This window comes from Stegostoma tigrinum, chromosome 1, assembly GCF_030684315.1.
Source record: "Stegostoma tigrinum isolate sSteTig4 chromosome 1, sSteTig4.hap1, whole genome shotgun sequence".
Classification (NCBI taxonomy): domain Eukaryota; kingdom Metazoa; phylum Chordata; class Chondrichthyes; order Orectolobiformes; family Stegostomatidae; genus Stegostoma; species Stegostoma tigrinum.
This window is the reverse complement of record NC_081354.1, coordinates 72,222,883-72,249,238: the sequence shown is the minus strand read 5'-3', so window position 1 is coordinate 72,249,238 and position 26,356 is coordinate 72,222,883. Positions and strand designations below refer to the sequence as shown.

At 40.6% G+C, this 26,356-nt stretch overlaps 1 protein-coding gene across 1 annotated transcript; it reads right to left on the bottom strand.

Annotated features, from left to right (window-relative positions):
- Positions 1 to 15,692: 15,692 nt before the first annotated feature.
- On the bottom strand, positions 15,693 to 24,304 carry fgf5 (fibroblast growth factor 5). The gene is made up of 3 exons (XM_048539005.2): positions 23,854 to 24,304; positions 22,594 to 22,697; positions 15,693 to 16,730 (listed from the first exon to the last, which is right to left on the bottom strand). The coding sequence occupies exons 1-3, from the start codon at positions 24,125 to 24,127 to the stop codon at positions 16,380 to 16,382; spliced, it is 729 nt and encodes a 242-aa protein (XP_048394962.1). The 5' UTR covers positions 24,128 to 24,304; the 3' UTR covers positions 15,693 to 16,379.
- Between the last annotated feature and the right edge of the window lie 2,052 nt (positions 24,305 to 26,356).

The following is a 26,356-nucleotide window of genomic DNA, read 5'->3' as shown; positions in this document are numbered from 1 at the left end:
TTAATACCTTACATTATTTCTTGGTTTCCTATATGCCAGGAGAGGTCCTTGCCATGGGATTTGGTCCCCACTATCTGACTTACCAACTCCAGACACCCCACTCCTTCCCAGCAGTATGGACATTCTCTTGTGTTGTAGAATGTTCTCTTGTATTCCTAGCAACAGCAACTTACTACCCAAAATGCCACTTTTCTCTGTCTGTCTACCCATTTGAAATAGAATTTTGAGATACAATGTGGAAATGAAATTCATCATTAAAATCGCTCAAGCTGCATGGTGTGAAGTCTAAACAGTTTTCTACCTACTTTGGTTCCTGCCCTGACAGCTCTCAGTTGGATTTATTATCCAAGCTATATCCTGTTACTTACTTCAGAACTATCAGAGAGCCAACTACTGGAAGAAATAGCAAACAAGAATTAGTACAGCAACCTTAACTTTGGAATCTTGGGTGAATCAAAGTTCCCTGAAGATGATGTAGAAATGAAAAGTAATATTAATTAGAATTTGAATTTCTTCCATTTCAATGACACAATGATGAAGTAGCTGCAGATGATGAAGACTGAGGAAATAAGAGTAGTAATTTTGATAACAATGCCAGAGAAAGTGTGCTACAAACAGGATTGCAACAGAGATCTCACTGAGAGGCAGAGAAGCTAGACTGGAGAATTTTTAAAGGTATTAAGACACAATTCGCACCATGTGCTGATGATATGGGATATCAATGAAATATGTTCAACATCAGAGCTCAGGGAAGAGGGAGCATATTAATCAGTACTTGATGGTACTAACATAGTTGAATCATGAGAGTTTGGGCAATTGAAAGATGATCTCACAAGAGATAAGACTGTTTTAGGTATAAGAGAACCCACCGTGTCATGTGGTTCAAGTTGGTGAAAATGAAAACCTCCAGAGATAAGGTTAAAACTACTTGATGGAACAGTATTTGTTGATAATTGTTGAGCTAGATGATGCTGTTTTTAAGTGACCTCTTACCATAATGGTTAGTTTCTGTTTGGCAGTAAGAAGGAAAATTGAATTCCAGAAGGTCTTGGGGAATACAAGACTATTTGCATGCCAAAATGTGGCAATAGCATGCAGGCGACAGGTTTGTGTAATCCTACTACTAACGGATCAGATCTGAGCTCTGCAATCTTGTCATTTCCAGTTGTGAATGGTGGTGGAAAATTAAACATCTAACTTGGGGCGAAGATTCCACCAATATCCCCATCTCAACAACGGTGGAGCCGAGTGCAAAAGGCAAGCTAAAGCACTTACAGGCCAAGCAGCATCTCAGGAGCACAAAAGCTGACGTTTTGGGCCTAGACCCTTCATCAGAGAGGGGGATGGGGGGAGGGAACTGGAATAAATAGGGAGAGAGGGGGAGGCGGACCGAAGATGGAGAGTAAAGAAGATAGGTGGAGAGAGTGTAGGTGGGGAGGTAGGGAGGGGATAGGTCAGTCCAGGGAAGACGGACAGGGCAAGGAGGTGGGATGAGGTTAGTAGGTAGCTGGGCGTGCGGCTTGGGGTGGGAGGAAGGGATGGGTGAGAGGAAGAACCGGTTAGGGAGGCAGAGACAGGTTGGACTGGTTTTGGGATGCAGTGGGTGGGGGGGAAGAGCTGGGCTGGTTGTGTGGTGCAGTGGGGGGAGGGGACGAACTGGGCTGGTTTAGGGATGCAGTAGGGGAAGGGGAGATTTTGAAACTGGTGAAGTCCACATTGATACCATATGGCTGCAGGGTTCCCAGGCGGAATATGAGTTGCTGTTCCTGCAACCTTCGGGTGGCATCATTGTGGCAGTGCAGGAGGCCCATGATGGACATGTCATCAAGAGAATGGGAGGGGGAGTGGAAATGATTTGCGACTGGGAGGTGCAGTTGTTTGTTGCGAACTGAGCGGAGGTGTTCTGCAAAGCGGTCCCCAAGCCTCCGCTTGGTTTCCACAATGTAGAGGAAGCCGCACCGGGTACAGTGGATGCAGTATACCACATTGGCAGATGTGCAGGTGAACCTCTGCTTAATGTGGAATGTCATCTTGGGGCCTGGGATGGGGGTGAGGGAGGAGGTGTGGGGACAAGTGTAGCATTTCCTGCGGTTGCAGGGGAAGGTGCCGGGTGTGGTGGGGTTAGTTTCTTGCGTAGCAGGACCTGATGCCTTTCTGTCTGGGCTTTCCTTTGTTTAGTGGCTAGGTTGTTAGGATATGTCTGTACAGAATAGATGTTGTCTTTTACAATAGGCTAATGCCATTAGCACTTGTTTGCTGTATTTTCACTGTGTCTGGTGTATGGATTTTGTGACTTCAGAGTTTTACTTGGCCCTTGTACTCAGCATTCCTTGCTGTTTGGCCAGGTTAGCCATCTATATGTGTTTTAACAACCAGCTACATCTGGAATTCAGCTCTTTTGCCCATTCTTGAACCAGGAGGTCAAAGGCTGAGTGGCCTTGCTGGAACCTAAATTAGGCGTTACTGAGCAGGTGCTGCTTGATAGCGTTGTTGATGATGCTTTCCATCACTTTGCTGATGATCAAGACCAATCTGATAGGGACTGTATTGTCTGGGATAGATTTGTCCTGCTTTTTTGTGTACAGTACATACCTGGGTAATTTTCCACAATGTCGGGGAGATGCTGGACAAGTTTAGTTGGAGGAGTGGCAAGTTCTAAAGCATTATTAGTATTCAGTATTATTGCCAGAATGACATGGATGAGTTGCACCAAATGATCTGTTTCCGTCCTTTATGACTTTATGACTCTATAACTATGACTTGAGGAGGAAAGGACCAGTGGTACTAGTAATTGAGTACAACTGACCAGCATTGAAAAAATTCAGAATGAAAAAAATCACTTTCATGGTGAGAACTAAACTAAATTAAGGAAAGACATGTGGAAAGAGAAGAAGAAGATAGCAAGAAGTGAAACATCTCAAAAATAGCATTGAATTAAATTGTTATCTGAAAGGCAAGGATTTATGGTATTGCAGGGAGCAGATGAGAGAGTGGTACTAAGTGAATTTGGAGGCTAGTATGACAAAATGGGCTGAATAATTTTCTTGTATGCTGTAAAAATTCTGCACCTCTGTTATTTTAAGTTTTGATTGCTTGAGTTGATGAGTAGAAATGAAGTTAAGTCAGCGAAGATATATAATTATGTTTTGATGAAGATTTTTTGCTTAGCACCAAAATTTATTAAGGAAGAATGGAGAACATATTGTTTCCCTCAAGGAAACTGCCAAATTTGAATCGGTCAAAAGAAAGTGTTCATACAAGATTCTTTGATAGGGAATACTTTGAAGCTTAATTCATCTTTTTTAGCAGAACATTCATGTGATATGAGGAATTGAAGATTACTGTCCTCAACTTTCATGAAATGCCTAATGAATGGATATTTAGAAATTTGAGAAAGGGAATGGACCAGATATATATGTGGTATTTTCCAGGCAAAAAGAAATGGTGTTTGGTAGATGGTATTGGTCACTGAAGTTGGAACAGATCTATGATAACTTTGGCAGGAAGAGGTTGGTGGATGAATTTTAAAATAGTGTCCCGTTGGGGTTAAGGTCTCATCTGTTAAACTACAAAGTTCATAAAATAAGGGATAATAGGAACTGCAGATGCTGGAGAATCCAAGATAACAAGGTGTGAAGCTGGATGAACACAGCAGGCCAAGCAGCATTTTGGGAGCAGGAAAGCTGACGTTTCGGCCCAGACCCTGATGAAGGGTCGAGGCCTGAAACATCAGCTTTCCTGCTCCTAAGATGCTGCCTGACCTGCTGTGTTCAAAGGGATGCCTTTGTATTGCCATATGATGAGTTAACTCCTCGGCTGAGTAGTAAGAGGGCCCTTCCAGAGAAACTAGAATGAACTGAAAGTCAATGATAAGAAGAAATTGGTCCTTAGTGAGAAAAAGGGAAGACATAAAGACATGGGCTCATGACTGAAAATAAAAATTGCTGGAAATCACAACTGGTCAGGCAGCATCCATAGAGAGACAGAAAACTAATGTTTCAAGTCTAGATGACTCTCCAACAGAGACAGTTTCTTGTTGGGTTAATAAAAGTGAAAATTTAAAGGACAAGTTTAATTCAAAGCAACTGATGTACTACTCTTGTCACAAGCAAGGGAACACGAAACCTGAATGCCAAAATTTGAAAATCAAGACCATCACCTTGTCTGGACAATGGGTGTTCTTTCAAGTGATAATGTTCTGTTCATTAAAGTTCTTGATAAGCAGGGAATCTCCCCCATGTTCACAGAGAGGATGAATCAATTGATTGAAAGCATATTTTATTTGCTTCTAAGTAATGTCGCTACATTCATCTGGTGAGGCAGAAAATCATTTTTTTTATCCTCAGAGTTAGTGGATCAGCACAGTCACTGATGTTAGCAGGTAACAGAAAACTTTTCCAAAAACTTTCACTTAAATAAGAAGGTATTGATCCGGAATGTTGATGGAAATTATTTATGTATTCTTTTGTTTAAAATTTATTTAAAATATGGCTTAGTTATTGGCCCTGTTTCAATGGGTATTGATCCTAGTATACTTGTTGAAAGTGTTGATTTCTTGGTAAAAAGTGATGTGGCTGAGGTTTAGATGTCATATCATTTTGGGAAAGCCAGTTGAGGCTTTTGAAACTCAACTTTTATGAGACAAGCCAAGTGACTTAAAAGAATCTGAGATTGTCTGTAAAAGCCCAGAGCAGTACTGGATGTTTTGACTAATCATGCACCCAAAGGATCAGAAATTGAGCTGGCAATTTTTTAAAGAACAATAGCATATACAGCTGAAAGTGAAAAATCAATTCAATTGGACATAAGCAAAAGTCATCTGAATTAAAGTATTGTTAAGGTGAGGTAAAGCAGACAGCAGCAGTGCTCAAAGCTAAAGATGAAACAGAGAGAATACATGTTTTGAACAAGAATAGTAAAACTGAGTTCAATGCTGACACTAGACAACTGCAAGTGAGGATACATGTTCTAAGATATAAATTAAGACATCAAGAAAACAGGAGATCACTCTTGCTGGAACAGAAGAAATTAAACCTTGAATACAGAGCAGGAATGGAAAGCAAATAGAAATTAAGAAATCAATAAAAAACAAGTCTTATGCCTTCTGGCTCAATACCAGCATGTCCCAAATGAAATTCTTAGAACAGTTGGCAAGGATTTTGCTCAACTGAAAAATAAACTGTTTTCACAGCAGGAAGCCACAGTTCAGGGTCTCTTTTAAAAAAGTGAAAAAGGTATGTTGTTCTGATTCATGAAAGTAAACCATGAAAACGTTACATTTGTTGGTAATTTTTTCATTTAATAAATATGGTCATTTTGGCTTATGATTACCCAAGAGGATTTGTACAGCTACCAACAAGATAGGTACATCTTGAAAATATCTAAAAGAGAGATTCTGCAGAGGAATATGAACACCTAGGAATCTAATGAAAAGAGAAAACTACACAGGAGATAATCTCTAGATTATTACCTGAGAGATATAAGGTACATAAAGTTTGAGAGTTAAGTGTACAGCTCAAAGATTCATGTGGAAGAAATGGATTGTTATCGTTGGGATACTGGCAACAGTACTGGGAAGAGAGGGAGGTTCAACCTTGGGATGGTCTTCACCTGATCTAATTAGGAACCAAAGTATTGGTGTTGTCGAGGAGAATACTGAGATACAATCTATTAGACTAGACGGGATTGAGGTTCACAAGGAGGAGGTGTTAGCAATTCTGGAAGGTGTGAAAATAGATAAGTCCCCCTGGGCTGGATCGGATGTATCCTACGAATCTCTGGGAAGCTAGGGAGGAGATTGCAGAGCCTTTGGCTTTGATCTTTATGTAGTCGTTATCTTCAGGAATAGTGCCAGAAGACTGGAGGAAAGCAAATGTTGTCCCCTTGTTCAAGAAGGGGAGGAGGGACAGCCCTGGTAATTACAGACCATTGAGCCTTACTTTGGTTGTGGGTAAAGTGTTGGAAAGGATTATAAGAGATAGGATTTATAATCATCTAGAAAGGAATAATTTGATTAGGGATGGTCAACACGGTTTTGTAAAGGGTAGTTCGTGCCTCACAAATCTTTATTGAGTTCTATGAGAAGGTGACTAAACAGGTGGATGAGGGTAAAGCGATTGATGTGGTGTATATGGATTTCAGTAAAGCGTTTGATAAGGTTCCCCACGGTAGACTATTGCATAAAATATGGAGTCATGGGATTGAGGGTGATTTAGCAGTTTGGATCAAAAATTACCCAGTTGGAAGAAGACAGAGGGTGGTGGTTGACGGGAAACGTGCATCCCGGAGTTCAGTTACTAGTGGTGTACTGTAAGGATCTGTTTTGGGGCCACTGCTGTTTGTCACTTTTATAAATGACCTGGATGAAGGTGTAGAAGGATGGGTTAGTAAATTTGCAGATGACACTAAAGTTGGTGGAGTTGTGGATAGTGCGGAAGGATGTTGCAGGTTACAGAGGCACATATATAAGCTGCAGAGATGGGCTGAGAGGTGGCAAATGGACTTTAATGCAGAAAAGTGTAAGGTGATTCACTTTGGAAGGAGTAACAGGAATACAGAGTACTGGGCTAATGGTAAGATTCTTGGTAGTGTGGATGAGCAGAGAGATCTCAGTGTCCATGTACATAGATCCCTGAAAGTTGCCACCTAGTTTGATAGGATTGTTAGGAACGCGTGCAGTGTGTTAGGTTTTATTGTTAGAGGGACTGAGTTTCCGAGCCATGAGGTCATGTTGCAGCTGTACAAAACTCTGGTGCGGCCGGACTTGGAGTATTGCACACAGTTCTGGTCACCGCATGATGGGAAGGATGTGGAAGCATTGGAAAGGGTGCAGAGGAGATTTACCAGGATGTTGCCTGGTATGGAGAGAAGGTCTTATGAGGAAGGGCTGAGGGACTTGAGGCTGTTTTCGTTAGAGAGAAGAAGGTTAAGAGGTGACCTAATAGAGACATACAAGATGATCAGAGGATTAGATAGGGTGGACAGTGAGAGCTTGTTTCCTCGGATGGAGATGGCCAGCACGAGGGGACATAGCTTTAAATTGAGGGGTGATAAATATAGGACAGATGTCAGAAGTACGTTCTTTACTCGGAGAGTAGTAAGGGCGTGGAATGCCCTGCCTGCAACAGTAGTAGACTCACCAAGTTTAAGGGCATTTAAATGGTCATTGGATAAACATATGGATAATAATGGAATAGCGTAGGTTAGATGGGCTTCAGTTTGGTTTCACAGGTCAGTGCAACATCGAGGGCTGAAGGGCCTGTACTGCGCTGTAATGTTCTACGTTCGATGTTCTAATTGCCTAACTGGAATCTAGAGAGGTTTATTATCTAAATAATGGTGCATGGGGGAGGATTCACATGAAAGGACACTTGGAATGTTGAAGAGGAATGATGAGGCACAGTGTAGGGTAGCAATAGGAGTAATGATAACTGCAGTGTTACAGGATGGGACAGACATACAAACATATGACTGCATCAGCAAATTAGGTCAGTGTAGGGAAAATTAACAAAAAGACAAAATTAAAGACTCTTCAGTTGAATGCATTAAGCACTTGTACCAAGCTGGAATAATTGAGAGCACAAATAGTTATAAATGCATATGATCTCATTGATATTGAAGAGACACGGTTGCAGAGTGGGTTCTTGTAAGGAAGTATTGCAAAAATCGTGGGAGATTTGATCTTCACATAGTTCGGGCAAGTTAAATTGGTGATGATTTTAGAAAGTGTATTCAAGTAAATCTAAGAACATTATGTTGTTTAACCAACCAAACAGATTTTTCTGGAGCTAGTAATGTGTCATGAGGCCAGATTAATTAATGAATTCATGATAAATGATCCCATAGGTTGTCATCATAATATGATAAATCTGAATGAAAAATTCTATCATATTATGATAAATATAATTCTAAAACTAATGTCTTAAAATTAAATTGAAGTGATTACCAGGGTAAGAAGACAGAGTTAGCTAAAGTGGGATGGGAAAATAAGTTTAGACAAAGGAGAAAAGAGCTGTAAAGAGATATTTCACACCTCTCAACAAAGATCTTTTCCACTGAGAAAGAAGGACTTTTAAAAAGAATGCAACATTCATTAATAATGATATAAAATTACAATTAAAAATGTACAATGTTGCAAATCACCTGGGATATTGGATAGATTTTCAGAAACCAGTGAATTTTGACTAAAGTAGCTAATAAACAAACAGAAATTGAAGTATGAGAATAAAGTAGCAAGATAAATAAAATTCAAACAGTGAAATAAAACTTATGAAAATGTATAAAACAGAGAAGAGAAGGCAAAGTGAGTCTTGGTCCTTCAGATGATGTGACTAAAAAGTTAACAATGATAAACAAGAAAATGGCAGAGACATTTAATTAGTATTTTTTATATGTCTTTGCAGGAAAAGACACAAAATGCACCACAAGAATTATAATAATTCAAAAGGCAAAAAGGAAGGAGGAACTTAAAATAAAAATGATCATTCCGGAAAAATTTTGGAAGATAACAAGCCCATAAGGGCAGCATGGTGGCTGAGTGGTTAGCTCTACTGCTTCACAGTGCTAGGGACCCAGGTTCAATTCTGCCTTTGGGTAACAATCTGTGAGGGTTTCCTCCACATGCTCCAGTTTTCTCCTGCAGTCCAAAGATGTGCAGACTAGATGAACTGGCCATGATAAATTGCCTATAGTGTCCAGGGATACATTAAGTAGATTAGGCCTGGATATGCAAGGCTATTGGGTCGGGGGTGGAATGCTCTTCAGAGAGTTGGTGTGGATTTGATGGGCTGAATGGCCTGTGTCCGCAGTGTAGAGATTCTATGATTTGATAAGACATAGGAGCAGAAACAAACTATTCAGCCCATTCAGTCTGCAATGCCATTCAATGAGTTCATTGTTGAACTTATAGACCTCAAGTCTACTTTTGCTTTCTGTTCCTCATTCCTCTTCTTGATTCCCTTAATAATTAAAACTCTGCCAATCTCTGCCATGAATATACTTAATGAACCAACCTCAACAGCTTTTTATCATAAAGAATTCCACAGATTCACAATCCTTTGAGAGAAGAAATTCCTCCACGTCTGTGTCTTAAATGTTGCAATCCCTTATTCTCAGATTCTGCCCTCGCTTCTAGACTCTCAAGGGGAAACAACTTTTCCAGTCTACCCTGTCAAGTCTTGTAAGAATCTTATACCTTTCAATAAGGTTACCTTTCATTCTTCGATATTCCAATGAATACAGGTCCGATCTACTCAATCTTTTTTCATAAGACTGTCCCTCCATTCTTAGTATCAGCCTCGAGAAACTTATTTGAATTGCATCAATCCCAGTATATATCTACTTAGGTAAGGGGCCCAGTATTCACAGTATTGTAGCTGTGGTCTGATGAGTGCCTTGCATAGTTTTAGCAAAACCTGCCTACTTTTATACTCCATTCCTGTTTAAATAAAGGCCAACATTCCACTTGCCTTCTTTATTAACCTTGAAATTGTCTGCTAACTTTGTGTGATTCATGTACAAGGACTCTCAAATTCCACTGTTCTGTAGCTTTCTATCTTCTTTCTCCATTCAAATGATATTACGCTCCTCTTTTCTTCCGGGCAAAGTGCATCACTTCATATTTCTTGATATTATATTCCAGAAACTGTAGACTGACCTGTACTGCGGACCTGATGGCCTGAATGCTAAGGTCTTAAAAGAAGTTCTTGCAGAGGTTGTGAAAGCAGATCTAAATCTCCCTTGTTTCTGAAAAGACCCCAGTTGATTTAAAAACTGTAAATATAGCACTTCTATTCAGCAAAGGAGAGATGCAGAAAGCAAGAAATCATAGGCCAGTTAGCCAAGCATCTGTAACTCAGAAAAGTTATAATAATTATGAAGAAAGTAGTAGCAGGATGTTTAGAAAATCATAATAGTATCAGGCAAAGTCAATATGGTTTTGTGAATGAGAAATCATGTTGAACAACTTTATTTGAATTCCTGGAGGATTTTACAAGCAGGGTGGATAAGGGGGAATCAGTAGATATATTTTATTTAGATTTCCATAATCCATTTGACAATTTCTCACATGAAAGATAACAAGAGAAGATTCAACCTCATGGGCTTGGTAGTGATATATCAGAATGAATAGAGGAGTAGATTTCTAACAGAAAACAGAAAGTCAGGCCAAATGGATCATTTTCAGGTTGGCAAATTGTAATTAATGCTATGCAACAGGGGTGTGTGCTGGGTTCTCAACAATTTACAATCTACACTAATTACACAGATGATGGCACCAAATATATTGTAGCAAAATTTGCTAAAACATAGGAAAGGACAGGTAGGAAAACAAGTTGTGATAAGGACATGAAGATTCTGCAAAGTGATATGTTAATTGAATGTGTAAACATTTGACGGATGGAGCATAATGGGGGAAAATGAGTGGTTGTGCAATCTGACAGGAGGAATAAGTAGACAGAGGCTGCACAATGTTAGGGTGTAGTGAGATCTTAGTGCTCCCATACAAGAACCACAAACAGTTAGGAAGCAGATACAGCAAATCACTAGGAAGACAAATGGTGTTATAAAAGGAGATGGAGTATAAAAGTAGGGAGGCCTTGTCCCAACAGTATAGAATGGTGTTAAACCTGCACTTAAGGTGGAATCTTGTGCCTTCACCTGTGGTAGGTTTGGTGGAGTAGGGCATTCAATTGGGAGCAGGTGTTTTCAGTGAGGAATCTGGTAGCTTCGTGCTTCCAGCTCAATGAAATCCATGACAGGAAGACCCTGTGGTTCTGCTTTTTGTTCCACTGCCAAATAAGGCTTGCAGATACAATTTTTTGGACCAGAAATGCAGGAAGAATATGGGGCAGAATTTACTCAATGTGCAGTGAAAGCTTGGAGCTCACCATCGAGAACATAGAACACAGAACTGTACAGCACAGGAATGGGCCCTTTGTCCCATGATGTTGTACTGAACATGATGCCAAATGAAAATAATCCCTTCTGCTTGCCCTTCGTCCCTATGCCTCCATTTCATGCATATTCATGAACTTATCTACAAGTCTCTTAAATGCCCCTATCATATGTGTCTCCATCACCACCCCTGGAAGTGTATTCCAGACTTCCTCCACTCTGTGCAAAAACAAACTAGGTCTTCACATCTACCTTTAAGTTTCTCCCTCTCATCTATGAGAGCAATGGATGTAGGGATGATGAATGATTTCAAAAGAGAAAATTTGTTAGCCGATTGATCAAAATTATACAACGAAACGACATGATTGGATGGGGTGAATGTCCTCCTTGTGTGCTTTATTGGCTCAGTGACTCCTGAAAAATAGAACTGCATTAAGCTGCCATGAGGAACTCAAACAGTTCATCCACTTCACCAACACCTTCCACCCCAACCTTAAGTTCACCTGAACCATCTTTAAAACCTCTCTCTCCTTCCTGGACCTCTCTGTCTCCATCTCTGGCAAACACCTAGAAACTAATGTCCATTTCAAGCCCACCGACTCCCACAGCTACCTAGAATACACACCCTCCTCCCACCCACCTTCCTGCAAAAATGCCATCCCCTATTCCCAATTCCTTCACCTCCTTCGCATCTAACCCCAGGATGAGGCATTCCACTCCTGTACATCTCAGATGTCCTCATTTTTCAAGGACCACAACCACCACACCACCCCCCACCCCCCCAGTGGTCAAGAATGCCATCGACTGTGTCTCCTGCATTTCCTGCAACTCATCCCTGACACACCCTCCCAGCAATAACAACCAAAACAGAATCCTCCTCATCCTCATGTACCACCCCACCAACCTCCAGATCCAACGCACCATCCTCCAACGCTTCCACCATCTGCAATCCAACCCCACCACCAAAGACATGTTTCCCTCCCCACTCTTATCTGCTTTCTGGAGGGACCACTTTCTCCATGACTCCCTTGTCTGCTCCATAGTCCCCTCCAGCCCCACCACACCCGGCACTTTTTCCTACAACTGCCTATCCCAGGCCCCAAGAAGACTTTCCACATCAAGCAGGTGGTCACCTCCACATTTGCTAATGTGGTATACTGTATCCGCTGTTCCCGTTGTGGCCTCCTCTACATTGGGGAATCCAAGCAGAGGCTTGGGGACCGCTTTGCAGAACATCTACGCTCAGTTCACACTAAACAACTGCACCTCCCAGCCACGAACCATTTCAGCTCCCCCTCCCAGTCTTCAGACAACATGTCCATCCTGGGCTTCCTGCTGTGCGACAACAATGCCACCCAAAGGTTGCAGAAACAGCAACTTATATTCTGCTTGGGAACCCTGCAGCCCAATGGTATCAATGTGGACTTCACAAGCTTCAAAATCTCCCTTCCCCGAACTGTATCCCAGAACCAGCCCAGCTCATCCCCGCCTCCCTAACCTGTCCTTCCTCCCACCTCTCCCCTCCTCCCACCTCAAGCCCCACCCCTATCTCCTATCTGCTATCTTCATCCCGCCCCCTTGACCTGTCTGTCCTCCCTGGACTGACTTATCCCCTCCCTACCTCTCCACCTACACTCACCTTTACTGGCTCCATCCCCGCCTCTTTGACCTATCTGTCTCCTCTCCACCTATCTTCTATATCCATTTCTGTCTGCCTCCCCCTCTCTCCCTATTTATTTCAGAACCCTCTTCCCCTCCCCCATTTCTGACAAAGGGTCTAGGCCTGAAACATCAGCCTTCCTGCTCCTCTGATGCTGCTTGGCCTGCTGTGTTCATCCAGCTCTACACCCTGTTATCTCTCTGATACAGACCACTGATATATTAAACTCATCTCTAGTTTAAATCATAATCTTTGCAAAAAGGTTGAGTGGAACTAACTGTAACTGCAACAGTCTGGGTTAACTCTCTTCCCAATGTCAACTATAAATCAAGCTCCAGTACACATTACAGCTTAGGGATTGAACCTACTGAAAAATAGACAGCCCTTGTCTCCTATGATGCCTAATAGTTATTTTTGCATCATAAGACACATTTCCTGGACAGGTTGTGGCTGATGTCACGTGCTTGTCATGTTAGCCAGCTTCTTTTTCTTCCTCCAAAATCAACACAGTCTTAGCGAGCCTAGTCAAATGTTCATAGTCAGCACCTTGCTTGCAGCTACAGGTGTAATGTGCTGGCATCAAAAGCTCTGCTGTTGGCGGTGGGCAAGTAACTCAAGAGTAGCTCCACTGTCTAAAGTTCAAAACAATAAATATTAAAAGTCAAAGTGTAATGATCAATTATGTGACAATTCAGCAATTCCGGGAAAATGTCTTAACGAAGTGCCCGTACATCTCCAATAACCAGTTTTATACAGTTTCTGAACTCATTAAGAATTGCATAAAGAAAAACTAAAATAAACTGCAGTGACAGCAATTTGCATGTATTTCTATCTGTTATAATCTTTAATAAGGCTGTCAGTTTTTTTTTAAAAATGTATTCTATAGCCTCAGAATTTACAGTTTAATGGTAACCAAACTGAAATTGTTTTTATTCTTGAAATTTCTGTTGAATGTGACTGAAGAAAATCATCAGAACATATAAATGAATCAATTCCATGCTGTAATGGCATGTGCATTGGATGATGGGGTTGTAGCCCTCTCTGTGAAAGGAGTGTTTATGAGCTGCACTGTGCCGATGATTTGCATCATATTAGCAATATATGGCAGGATTCGCAACAGTTTTTATTTTAAGAGTCTCGATGAACTGCAGCACACAGAACCCACGACATACAGCAACATCTCTCGATAAAGGTGGAGTATTTTCTCCAGCAAATACAGGCTAGTTCTGGGTCATAAATTGTTCATTTTTCTTATAAAATGCACAGAGAAGAATACATTATCTACAAATTATGAATTTAAAGGCAATGATGATCACTAAATAGCAGTACAGGTTTCAAGCCTGATTGATGGGGATGATTGTCTAACCTTTCCATTTTGTCCTGAAACTCCCTCCCAGGATGATTCCCTCGCAATAGTGCAGAACTATTTTGCTCAAACTCACTTCATGTCAAGCTTCCTAAGTCAGATTCATTGGCTGTTGACTGCATTAAGACTAAGTTGCAATAAATAACACCTAATTATATTTAATATTCTACACGATGTTAAAAACATTGTATTTTATCCTACTGTCACTAAGTTCTCAGTAACATAATGAAATTCCTAAATTAGTACCAAGTAATGGAATCCTATCTCCAGAATCTGCAGGTCACATAGGAACGTTGGTTGTACCGTGCAGTATCGCTGCCTTTCAGCCAAGAAGGCTGTGTTCAAGTCCCACCTGCTCCAGAGGTAGTCTCTGAACGGGTAATTAGGAATTATTAATTTCATGTCACATCGCCGGGCAAGTCTTATTTCCCATTAGACTGGATGAATGTTTTTCTTGAAAATGAATAGCACATAATAATAGTTCAAAACGGGTTTAAACCACTCATCAGCGAACATCATTTGCTTCATGGGAAGATTTTCTTAAATATCATTAATTGTATCGCTCATGAAGATGTATAAACTTATTAACGAATCACTGACACAATAACTTGCATTTGAATAGCGGAACGGCCAGACTTCCCAAGTATTGTAGCAAAATGAAAAAAATATTTTGCGATCAAGTGAAGCCGCGACTGTGAATCACGCAAGTCTGACAATGTAACAGCTCACATGGAGAGTGCTCCGTTTGGTGTTTTTTTTCCCCATTGTTTTCAGACATTTTGATAGATGTGCAACTTATTACTGAACCACTGAGAATCCAAAATAAAAAAAACTGAAAGAACTACGGATGCTGTAAATTAGAAACAAAAACAAAGTTGCTGGGAAACTCAGCAGGTCTGGCAGCATCTGTGAAGGAAAGGAAGAGTTAACGTTTCGAGTCCGGTGATCCTCCGTTCGGGTGACTGTGGAAGGGTCACTGGATCCGAAACGTTAACTCTTTTTTTCCATTAAGAATCCAATGCAGGCTGCACGCAAATCGGAAAAAGAGACTCTTAGGATCGTGCTCAATAAAATTCACATCATTTAATGAAAAAAAAGATTGAAATTAATTAATAAGCCTTCATTAATCATTTTCCGCGGCATTCTTACTCATGTTTTGTACTGCAAATCCCAGCAGATCGCAAAGGCCATGAGAAAATATACAAGCTGCGGTGATATACCAAAGGGAAACGAGACAACCTTTGTAAATAGACGATCGCACCAATAGACAATCAAACGTCATGAATGTAAACAAACGATAGGAATACGTGTGTTGCATATGAATAATTATCATTGCAGAATATTGCTTCAAAAGTTTTTAAATTAAGAATGTATGCATAATAGATTAATGTTCTCTCGATGCTTATTATTTGCAAATGGATACCCTGGCGCAACTCAAACATGTAAACTATCTGAACAACTTGTCCTTGTACACAATAAGTTATTTGTTTTAACGCACTGGCTATCACAGGAATCGTTACCTTCCCGACATGAGTCCCAGGAGAGAGTTTTCTTAATAGAGCGTTTCTGATGACAGTGTGCGATAATGGGCCATGACGTTGATGTCTGCCACTTGATACACCTATAGACAGAAGTTGGCTCCCAAAAGCATGTGTGTGTGTTTTCTTCCCTGCAAAGCAGTCCTTTCCCTGCGGGTTTTTAAGAAGTGGAATGCTAAGATGATGGCAGAGATATTTTAAACATCCGAACTCCGAAGTGAGAGTTTGATCGACGGCCTGTAATCCACCCGTCCAGCTGTTACTCAGTAGAAAGGCGGGTTCAAAGGTCGTGCACCACCGGAGTATGACCACTCCAAAAAAAATATCGTTACATGTGCTTTCGAAGCAGAAATAAACGTACATTATCGCATAGCGGTGATGGCTCCCTATATTCCCGAGACAAAACAAATGAGCATATTTCCCTGTTTGTTCTCAGAATTTTTTTTAAATCTCTGGAAAGGGGCTATGAAAATAAAAAAGGATTCAACATTTCTGAAGGCATATCCAACATTTCTACTGGAGCAAAATGTTATTTGCTTCCGTTACCAAACTTGATTTTATGCTCAATAATCGCACCTCTCCCTCAGAACCTAATATAAATTTTCCAATGAAAATGAATGTTATTTTTTTAAAGCTGTGCTTTTTATAAAAGAGTTCTTTGAAACCAAGTCAATATATGTCCTGCTAACAAACAGTCTGTTTTTTGTGTCATATCCGTACAGTTTCGCATTCCTAATACTGATACAGCATCTTTGCAATACTGCCAGACCTCTCCTGGTCCACCCTGCCGGTGCTGTGCGCTGCGTGGTGGCATCCTTTGGGTGAAGGAGTCACTCTTGACTTCCTGTGCATCGCCAGTGCAGCACAGCTGCTTTCCAACAAAGTCGCTGTCCCCGAACCAAGTAAAAGTTCAATCCATTCGCTATCCAAAACGAAATTTTGGCCTGTATCTGATAACCCTTGTACTCTTCCTGCGGATAGTTGTTGCAGGAGATGGTTTTGGAGGTTTGGGTGCTGTTTTTTTATCTGGGATTTTCCGAGTAATTTTGAACGTTTTCTCTTTCTCAGACTGTTTGAACCGTGGAAGGAAATGTGTAGAAATGTGCTGAGGTTTCACTCGAGGGCTGTTCCCCATTTTCACCTTCCCGCGTTTATTTAAAGCCACGTACCACTCTCGGCTATTGTTTTCACTTTTGTAAGTGGCCGAGGCGTAAGTGTTGTAGCTGTTCTCTTGATATCGCTCCTTGAAAATGCATTCATTTGTAAACTCGGTCTGTAAGAGAAAGCAAAAATAAAACAAGAAAGAATTTCCTTTTATTTAGCGTATTGTGACGAGGTTTACAAAGAATCACTTAGCAAGGACAGAAACAAGCCATTGGCTTAAATGCTCCTGTATGGGTGTTTAGGCGTCACACGAGTCTCCTCGTGTCCCTCTTTCTCCGATCCTGTCAACGTTTCATTTTATTCCTTTCTCTTTCACGTGTTTGCCACAAAGAATATTTCTTACGCGCATTCTAGGTGATGGGGGTGTTGGAGTTTCCCAATGGATCTTTGATCTTTGAAGTAAAACATGTAAATCTGAAACAAACTCAAAGTGTAACTTATTTTCTCTCTCCACGGACGCTGCCGATTCCGTGGAGTATTTCTGGCATGTTCTGTGTTTTACTTCAGATTTCCAGCATCTGCAATGTTTGGGTTTTCTCGTGGTCATTGGTTTGTTTCATGTTCTTAGAATTCAAAGATGCTCCGTGGTTTGACTCACCTCTCGGGCTTAAGGTGTAGTGACGTACTATGGATGAAATGTGCTTTATATTTTTCCAATCAACCTGTTCAGAGATACCCTTGCACATCGCTGGAGCAGAGGAGCCTGAGCCCCCGTCTCTTGGCCCAGAGGTAGGGACATTACCACTGTGCTGGCCACATCTGTATGTAGATATACCGGACTAAGTGAGCATGTAGCGAGGGTGCAATAGGAACCCAAGCACTCGCACAACAAAAGGAAACAAATGATTCACTCACTGCACGTTGATTTGAACACGCGTTTAGACTCCAGCTTTAGATTACAGAACACTGTCGATGGATTGATCGGATGGGCAGAATCCAGGCAAATGAAGTTTACTTCCGAAAAGCGTAAACTGATGCACGTTTGGAGGACTAACAAGGTAAGGGAACGCATGATGAATGATCGGACCTCAGTGGATCAGAGAGACCTTAGTGGGCATGTTAGCAGATCCTTGAAGACAACAGGAGAGGTGGATAAAGTGGTTAAAAAAAATTTACCTTTATTAGTCGACATATTGAAAAGAAGAGCAAACAGGTTATGATGGAGCTGCATAAGACATTAGTTCAGCAACAGTTGGAGTACTGCATGCACTTCAGGTCATCATTCTTGTGGGAGGATGTGCTAGCAGTGGAGAAGGTGTAGGGGAGATTCATTGAGATGCTGCCTGGGCTGGAGTATTTCAATTATGAAGACAGACTAGATAGGATGTTTTGTTTTGCTAGAGTGAAGAACGTTGAGAGGTGACCTGATTGAGGTACACAAAATTATGAGAGGCATACATATGGTAAATGGAAAGAAGTATTTCCCCTTAATGGAGGCGTCAGTAACCGGTGGCATAGATATATGGCAAAGTGCAGGAAGTTCTGAGGAGATTCAAGGGAGAACCCAAATAAAGTCCCTTAAAAGTACATTTTGGGGAGTTAATCTCTGAAAGAAAATTGACAAACTGCATGTATAATTTCAAGGATGGATGCTAACCTACGATTTTAGATTTTTACTTTGACAATCTGTTAAGCTATTATTTTTGAAAGATGTGCTTCTTGGTAGGAAAGTAGTAAAATAATATGAACATGCTAACAGGAAATGCCATGACCTTCAAATTCACCCAATATATGCATAATACACACGCATTTCATTAAAGTATAGACATGCTGTAACGAACCTCTGGAGCAGTTAGGACTTGGGCCACATTACCACAGTAACACAAGAACACACTCTTTCAGAAGAGGTTAATCATAAGTGATTACAAAGAAAATCTTGTGGAAAACTGCCTGGTGATTGTAGATTTTTTTAATTAACTTGTTCAAAGATTTTTTGCAGACTTCTGCAGTAGATGGGACTTGAACCCAGGCATCCTGGCTCTAAAAAAAGGACAGTGCCACTGTGTCACAAGAGCTCCCTGCTTATGATATACTGGTCCTAACAATGAATAATCAAGTTCATATTAAGGAAGAGGAGGTGCTGAACGTCTTAAAATATATAAAAGTGATAAATCCCGATGGCTTGATTAGATGTTTCCCAGAAATTTGTGGCAAGCTAGTGAAGACATTGTTTGGACCCTTGCTGAGATACCTGTGTTATCAATAGCCATGGTTGAGATGGCAGAGGATCGGAGGCTGACAATTATGGTGCCATTATTTAAGATAGGCTGTAAGGAAAAGCCAGGGAACTATAGATCACCCTTATGTCAGTGGTGGGTAGGTTTTTGGAGAGGATTCTGCGGGCCAGGATTCACATACACTTGGAAAGGCAAGGACAGGTTGTGGATAGTCAACATGGCTTTGTGTATGGGAAATCATGTTTCACTAACTTGATTGAATTATTTTGAAGAAGGGGCAAAGAAGATTGATGAAGGCAGAGCAGTAGACACTGGCTATAAGGACTTTATCAAAGCATTCAATGAGGTTCAACATGGTAGACTGATCAGTAAAGCTAGATCACATGGCATTCAGGGGAACTAACCAATTGCATACAAAACTGGCTTGAAGGTGCGAGACAGAGGGTGGTGATGGAGGGTTGTTTATCGGACTTGAGTACTGTGACCAGTGGTGTGCTACAAAGATCAGTGGTGGGTCTACTGCTTTATATCATTTCTATAAATGATTTGGATGTGAATTTAGGAGGTATGTTTAATAAGCTTGCAGATGGCAACAAAACAGGTAGTGTAGTGGACAGTGAAGAAAATTATATCAGAGTACAAAGGAACTTTGACCAGTTGGGCCAATGGGCTGAGGAGTGGTAGATGGAAGTTAATTTAGATAAAATCTGAGATGTTGCATTTTGGCAAAGCAAACCAGGATATGACTTACATAGTAAATAGGAGGACCCTGGGGAGTGTAGCTAAATAAAGAGACCCAGGGGTACAGGGGCTTAGTTCCTTGAAAATGGAGTCACAGGTAGACAGGGAGGTGAAGAAGGCTTTTGGCATACTTGCCTTCATTGGTCAGGGCACTGAGTATAGTAGTTAGGATGCCATGTTTAGCAATACAGGACTTTGAGTAAAGCCACTTTTGGAACACTGCATACAATTCTAGTCACCCTTCTATCGGAAGGATATTGTTAAACTTGAAAGGGTCCATAAAAGATTTACAAAGAAGTTGCCAGAACTGGGGGTCTTGAACTATGGGAGAGGCTGAATAGGCTGCGGCCTTTTCCCTGTACTATCGGAGACTGAGGAGTGACCTTGTAGGGGTTTATAAAATAATGACAAGAATGTATCGGGTGAATAGCCAAGGTCTTTTTTCCCAAGGTCAGGGAGTCCAAAACTAGAAGGTTTAGGTTTGGTGTTAGAGGGGAAAGATTTAAACATGACCTGAGGGTAACCTTTTCGTGCAAAAGGTGGTGTGTATCTGGAATGAACTGCCAGAGGAAGTGGTGGAGGCAGGTACAATCACAACATTTAACAGGCACCTGATGGTATAGAAATAGGAAGCGTTTAGAGTGATTTAGGTCAAATGTTGGCAAATGGGACTAGGTGAGATTGGGAAGTTGGACCAAAGGATCTGTTTCGGTGCTGTATGACTCTACGTGACCATGTGTCGATGACTGTCTTTCTTTTATTTCGGTTATTTCTTTTTCAAAGGCAGGGCGTTGAAATCCATAGAGATTTAGTTGCACACTCTCGTGCATTGTACATCCGTATTTTGCAATGCGCTTTTGGTTAGGGAAAGCGCAGTGTAGTCCTGTTACGCAAGCTCAGTTGCAGATAAATTTCGCAAGTGTGACAGTGTTTACCCGAGTACACTTAATTGCTTTGACGTAAGGAGTATCAGCAAACAGTTTATCGAGTTAGAAGAAGTTGAAACCGCAAACTATGGAGAAAAAGAACTTGATACGTAGTAGGTAAATCGCGCCTACAGTTCCCCATAAACCACCAGTGAAACGGTCCTGGCAACGTAGGCGTTTTCAATCGAGGTAATTCTTTAAAAATCGTATTTGATATAGTTTTGATTAGACGCTGTAAAACTGGACATCGCGGTGTTAATCTGAAAATGATCCTAGAAAGCTTTCTCTGTAGCAGTGACGGGGTTTCTTTGGTCATCGTAGAACATGTTGACAACTTTCAGAAACTGTATCTACATATACTCCGCATGCACCTATCTGAGCCGTCTATTAAAGCTCTCTTGTTTATAAAAACACGGCAGGCTAAATAAATTCATGAAAACTATTTTCTGTTAATTCCTATTTGTGGCTTTGCCTTTAGAAACATGCCAACTGCGTTTTCGGAATTTAGATTCAATTTGGCAAATAATTTATTTCCACCATCATGTGTCAAAATGACACAGGTGTTCCTTTAAATTCTATACGAAATCATTGGTGTATGGTTGTCCAATTTCCAAATTCAGTGCACTCAAATTAGCAATTAACCTGAAATTTAAAATTGCAATATTACAAAATACGCCAAATCCTCCAGAAGAATTAAAGGAAAATCTCTTCTGTGCAGCGGTTGATAATTGCTCGTCCGTTGTGCTGGAACACAATATCCTTCAATCTCAGTCACTGATTTAATTACGTTGCCATCTGTATTTTGGGAAAAAAAGGACTGATGTCAGGCGACTAGTCAAGATAAGAGAAAAAGACTGGAGCAGTGTTACAACCTAATATATGAATTGATTTGGCAGGATTGCAGAATTATTCGTACGATTGACTTTCTTTTCATTTCAGAGGCAAGTAGACAGATTGAGTCCTATCAACGCGCCACACTTACTGACAGGCGACAGGATTCTCTCGGTCCTTCTCAAACTTATTAAGCAATCACAAGAGCTTCGCCCAACCATGACTGGCACGCACCCACATGCCATTTAGTAATAATTGCATTAATTTTAGTAGAAGGCGGGTTATGCCGAATGTCAATTTGTATGTTTAGACTTCTGCATGATATTCAGTCATTCCATTTTGTTAGTCATGTTAATTTTATCCAATCACCACACACCCCTTCACCACCAAGAAATTTTAAACACATTGCATTTATATTTAGTTGGTACTTCTCCGAAGAGATCCACGGCGTTGTTAAAGCAAAATTCGACTATTATTTAAATGTAAAGACTTGTCAGCCCGCAACACCCGCTGGTTTTCACACTGATAATGACATTTAATAGCCGGTAAAATATCTGAACCTAATATTGCAGGCTATTATTACAATATTAATATAGCGTCAACTTTAAAGCAATCCACTGATTCCGAATGCTTATGATTTTTTTCATATATTTTACACATACATATAAAATGAAACGTTGGTGTGTGTATACTTAAATATTCGTAGCTCTTGCAAAGAGAACAACGTTTGAACAATTTTCGGGACCGCTCGCGTTTTGAAATCAGTGAGATGGTAAGTTTATTTGACCAATCGTGTACATTTCACGTATTGGTTTTCTGCTGTTAAAGATCGTATAGCTTTGATATCAGTGCCAAAAAGGAAAAGAAAACGCGAAAAGACTCGTTTTCCTGTGCACAAAAGGCATCTGCAAAAATATGTGCTTTGGGGGCTTTGGGTGTACTTTAAGGTCAAGGAGTATTCGGACAAATCTCGGTTATGGTATTTAACAAATGTTTGCTTGCTGCAGAGAAAGATCATGGTAGAAAGTGATTTGATAGTCCGCTTCAGAAAAAATACCGACTGTAGTTCTTATATCTGAACGCTTTATAGATGATTTATGACGGCTACATTGAACCAAATAGATGCTATGTTGACCACGCCTGGTGAATGGAACCCATCTTCTGAAACGTGAAACTCATTTTGACTCATTCATTTGAATGAATGGCTGGACGCATTAGACTTCGATATAAATTTGCATTCAATTTTTTTTCTGCGCTGTACATTTTTTGTCTAAATAGCACCTCAGATAATACTCACAGTTGCGTGGAGTTTCCCCTTTTTGTTCATTGCTAGAAATCGGTTGCTAAAAAATCCTCGAATTCCCACTATCCCCTGAGACACGGCGAATATTTCCAAAATACCTGCAAGTGAAATTTCACCATAAGACTCTTGCTGTCAGATTTTTAAATTATGCACGCACACACTTCGACTGCAAGCTTCAGAGAGCTTTCTCAAACAATTCCCTTTCAGAATGGGAGGTCTCACGAAGTTAGTAGGCCTGTAAATATTTGACGTTGTAAAATATGTTTATAAAATACCTTGTCGATTCATTTGCGCTATATTATTTTGTCACAGATCACGTTCCCAAATTATTGATAGGCTGGAATTACACACTGGGGAATCTGATAGATATTGTCTTCAAACGAAGCTTATTTATTCATACACATATATGACTACTGGCATTGCCCATATAGAACTTCCATATCGGTAATGTGTTGTTTAAGATTTCTGATTCGTATCGTTTACAAACTTTAGAAAAAGCGTAATTTGATGGGTTTTTAAAAATTATTTCCGACAACGAATAACTGTTAAACCACGTATTGATATGACATATTACAGGGTAATAACCACGCCGTTCACTAACCCAATAACTTCAAGCACTCAATTCCCTCCAGTCTGCACCTGTTGGCCACATACTTAGCAGTTTAACATGACCGCACAATGAAACACACGCCAGGCAACCTGACCCCGGAAACACTCATCACAAAATCGATCTTTGCAACAAAAAAATAACTTTGCAAAGAACTGCCGTTTTCTGTTATGTCAAATTAGGCTAATGAGGATGATTTCCTGACACCGCACTGTAGAACATTATAGATTCGCTCAATAGCTGTTATACGGTTTACATTATCTTTCAAATATCTTAAACAATTCCGAGCAATGTCAATATCTCGCACATCGACCGCAAAGCCAATATATGGAAAATGCCAATGTGCAGACACATATGATCCAATTCGCCATTGCTTTAATTATAATAGTGTTTTTGACAAAGGTGTTTTCCTATTGTAGCAACTTAAATACCTCTGTCCTTTATAATCAAAGCATTGTAACCAAAGCAATCAGGGAAATATAAAGTAAAGCTGAATGAGATTGGATATATCATTGGGTATGCTGTAGACAAACATAAGTGCAGGAGAAATGTCCTTATAAAAATGCTGTCAGAGGCCATTTCGTAAAATTTATGTTTATGCAGTAGGGTCTATCATTGTCGTGAACCTATTTCGAAAAAATACTTACTGAATAGGTTGGCTTCATGCGAACCACTGACTTTGCCATCTGGCTGGATCTGCAAATGAAAACCAATTCCAACTCTGCAATAAAGTCTTCCGGTGCGGGGCCCAGGTCTATTCCACTGGTACATGTTCCTTAGTGATCTACGGCTCTGCAACACGGTGGAGCTCTCATTTGTTGTACGGCGAAGTCGTTCTGCAGACGCTACCTGTTCGCTGTGCCCTGGAGAGAAGTGAACAGTGTGATTCAGAAAGAGGAGGACGAGGCAGTGGAGGCGCATTCTTCCAACAGATCTCCCTGCTAGGTCGATGCCCGCATTTTGCTGATCCTTTGCTCCTTGCACCAGCCACGGCGTGTGGTGTGTACACCAGACATATCCATGCGAAGGCTACTGCTGGCACAGTGATATTTATAACACAAATGATCTCATTGCGAGATGCATGCCTGTGATCTGAACGACAGGCTCTCATCCTGCAGTCGCCAGAAGAGTGGGCATGGTCGACTCCAATATATGGAAAGGAAAGAGAATTGGTTAGGCAAGAGTGTCGCTAACAACACACTCACGCACAAACTGCTTAGGACGCCATCTGCGCAGACTTCACGCACGACGAAGCTAATTTTAATAGTGGGGGGGAAGTGTACAAATAATTCATAACAAACAGCAATGGGTCCCATGGGGGACAACCGAATGAGTCATTTTATGTCGAAACCCGAGGCTGCCGTAAACTAATGGTTCTTAACCAAGAACCAAAATGATCTCGAATGACCTTGCTTCTCTCTAGAGATTTCAAGTAGATGTATAAGTGGTCACAGAGTGCAGTATGAAAATAAAAACGCAACTTTACTCGACGGATCAATACTGCCGAGTTATCCACACGCCAACTGAGACGGGAAATGTGAACAGCGGCAAGTAGTTTAAATGTAGCAAAACTCGTCAAGAAGATACACACAAATTCAAAATTCGACCTTTAGCGCTTGGGTGACAAGTGAACTGTCAGCTTCAATGATGTGGGGCTCATTTAATAGCCTATTCGTGACGATTTAAAGTAACATGCTTAAGGTTGAAAATTTACAATAAAAGATATGGGTGGATATGAAGTGCGAGTCAGATATATGGAACATTAACGCAGCAGCTAACAGCACCAGCACAGTGTGTTACAGATGGACAGTACAAGTCAACTTAACCGGACAACAAGGCTTGGTTCCAGTAAAAAAAACCCTCAAAAAACTTTTTACTTGTACTGACGACCATCGGACGAGATTCATTCAGATCGGTTAACATGAAACATCCGCAGCCTTCCATGCAAAAGTGGTAAAGTAGGCTTTCAAAATAACACTTTAAACGCAGGCAGCAGACTAGAATTGAGTCTGGGACTCGGCGATGCATCGTTTTGAATTAGAGGACATCTTGTCCAGAGGTTATCACTGTTGGTGACAGACAAGAGGGCATGAGACATTTGCTCAAAAAAAGGAAACGTCTGCAGTTATAGTGCAAGAGAAAATAAATCGATGTGTTCGGGTGTGCGAATTCTTGTGCAGGAAGGCAAGTTAGGACAACTATGTGTGCAATATAAGGAGGGCTCGCGGAGTATTACACATCCAAGTGATCATTCAAAAACAACCCCTAATGTTCAAAATACGAATTCACAATACTTTCGCACCACACTTTACCAATTTGCCAAAGTTCAATATTTCAACACCCCTTGGCAACAACACAATGTAAGCTTAGTCTGGTACAGAAATATTTTAATGCACACCCTGGAAACAAAAAAATGCTTCACAACGGCAGCGACTCATAAAAACTTCCCTCTGCCTAACCCTTTCTTTATTGAATGGTTTTGACCTGATAGTAAATGTTTGGACCCATCAATTTTAATAAATATGACCGCTCTTTAGAACTGTAACGTGAGGATTTTGCTTACATCGGACGCGGTTTAACATTTGAACTGAAAAAAGAAATGATTAATGACATGAATTATTGCATTCACCGTCAAGTAATCCGAGTAAGCAAGATTTTCAGATTGTGGTTCGGTTTCTTTCAGCTTCACCTCATATGCTCTCAGCCTGATCATGTCTTAGAAACCCTCATTTAAAAGTCGGCCCTAATTATTTTTTAATGAGGAAAAAGTAAATGTATTAATGTCACGCTCCACTCGCATTGGAGTTTAATCTGCTATGTGTGCGTTTTCATTTAAAAGAAACGCTGAATATGCAATTTAAGACTACGAAAAAGTTGTTTTACAAATCTATTTCGAAACATAGCTACATCGGTTCCCACAGCATTTTGAGAATTCACACGCATTCCGGATTCGGGAAGATGATTTTGGGAGTTCTTTAATGTCTTTTACGGAGCAACTATTTTTATTTATCTGCAACGTATGTAATACACTTTGCCGTTGGAGCAAAGTTAACGAAAGCAAAATTAAGGCAACGTTGGGAAAATGTTTTATTTAATAGAACATATTTAGATCACCAAGTGCAACTTTTCCATTGAAAGATTTTGTTTAAT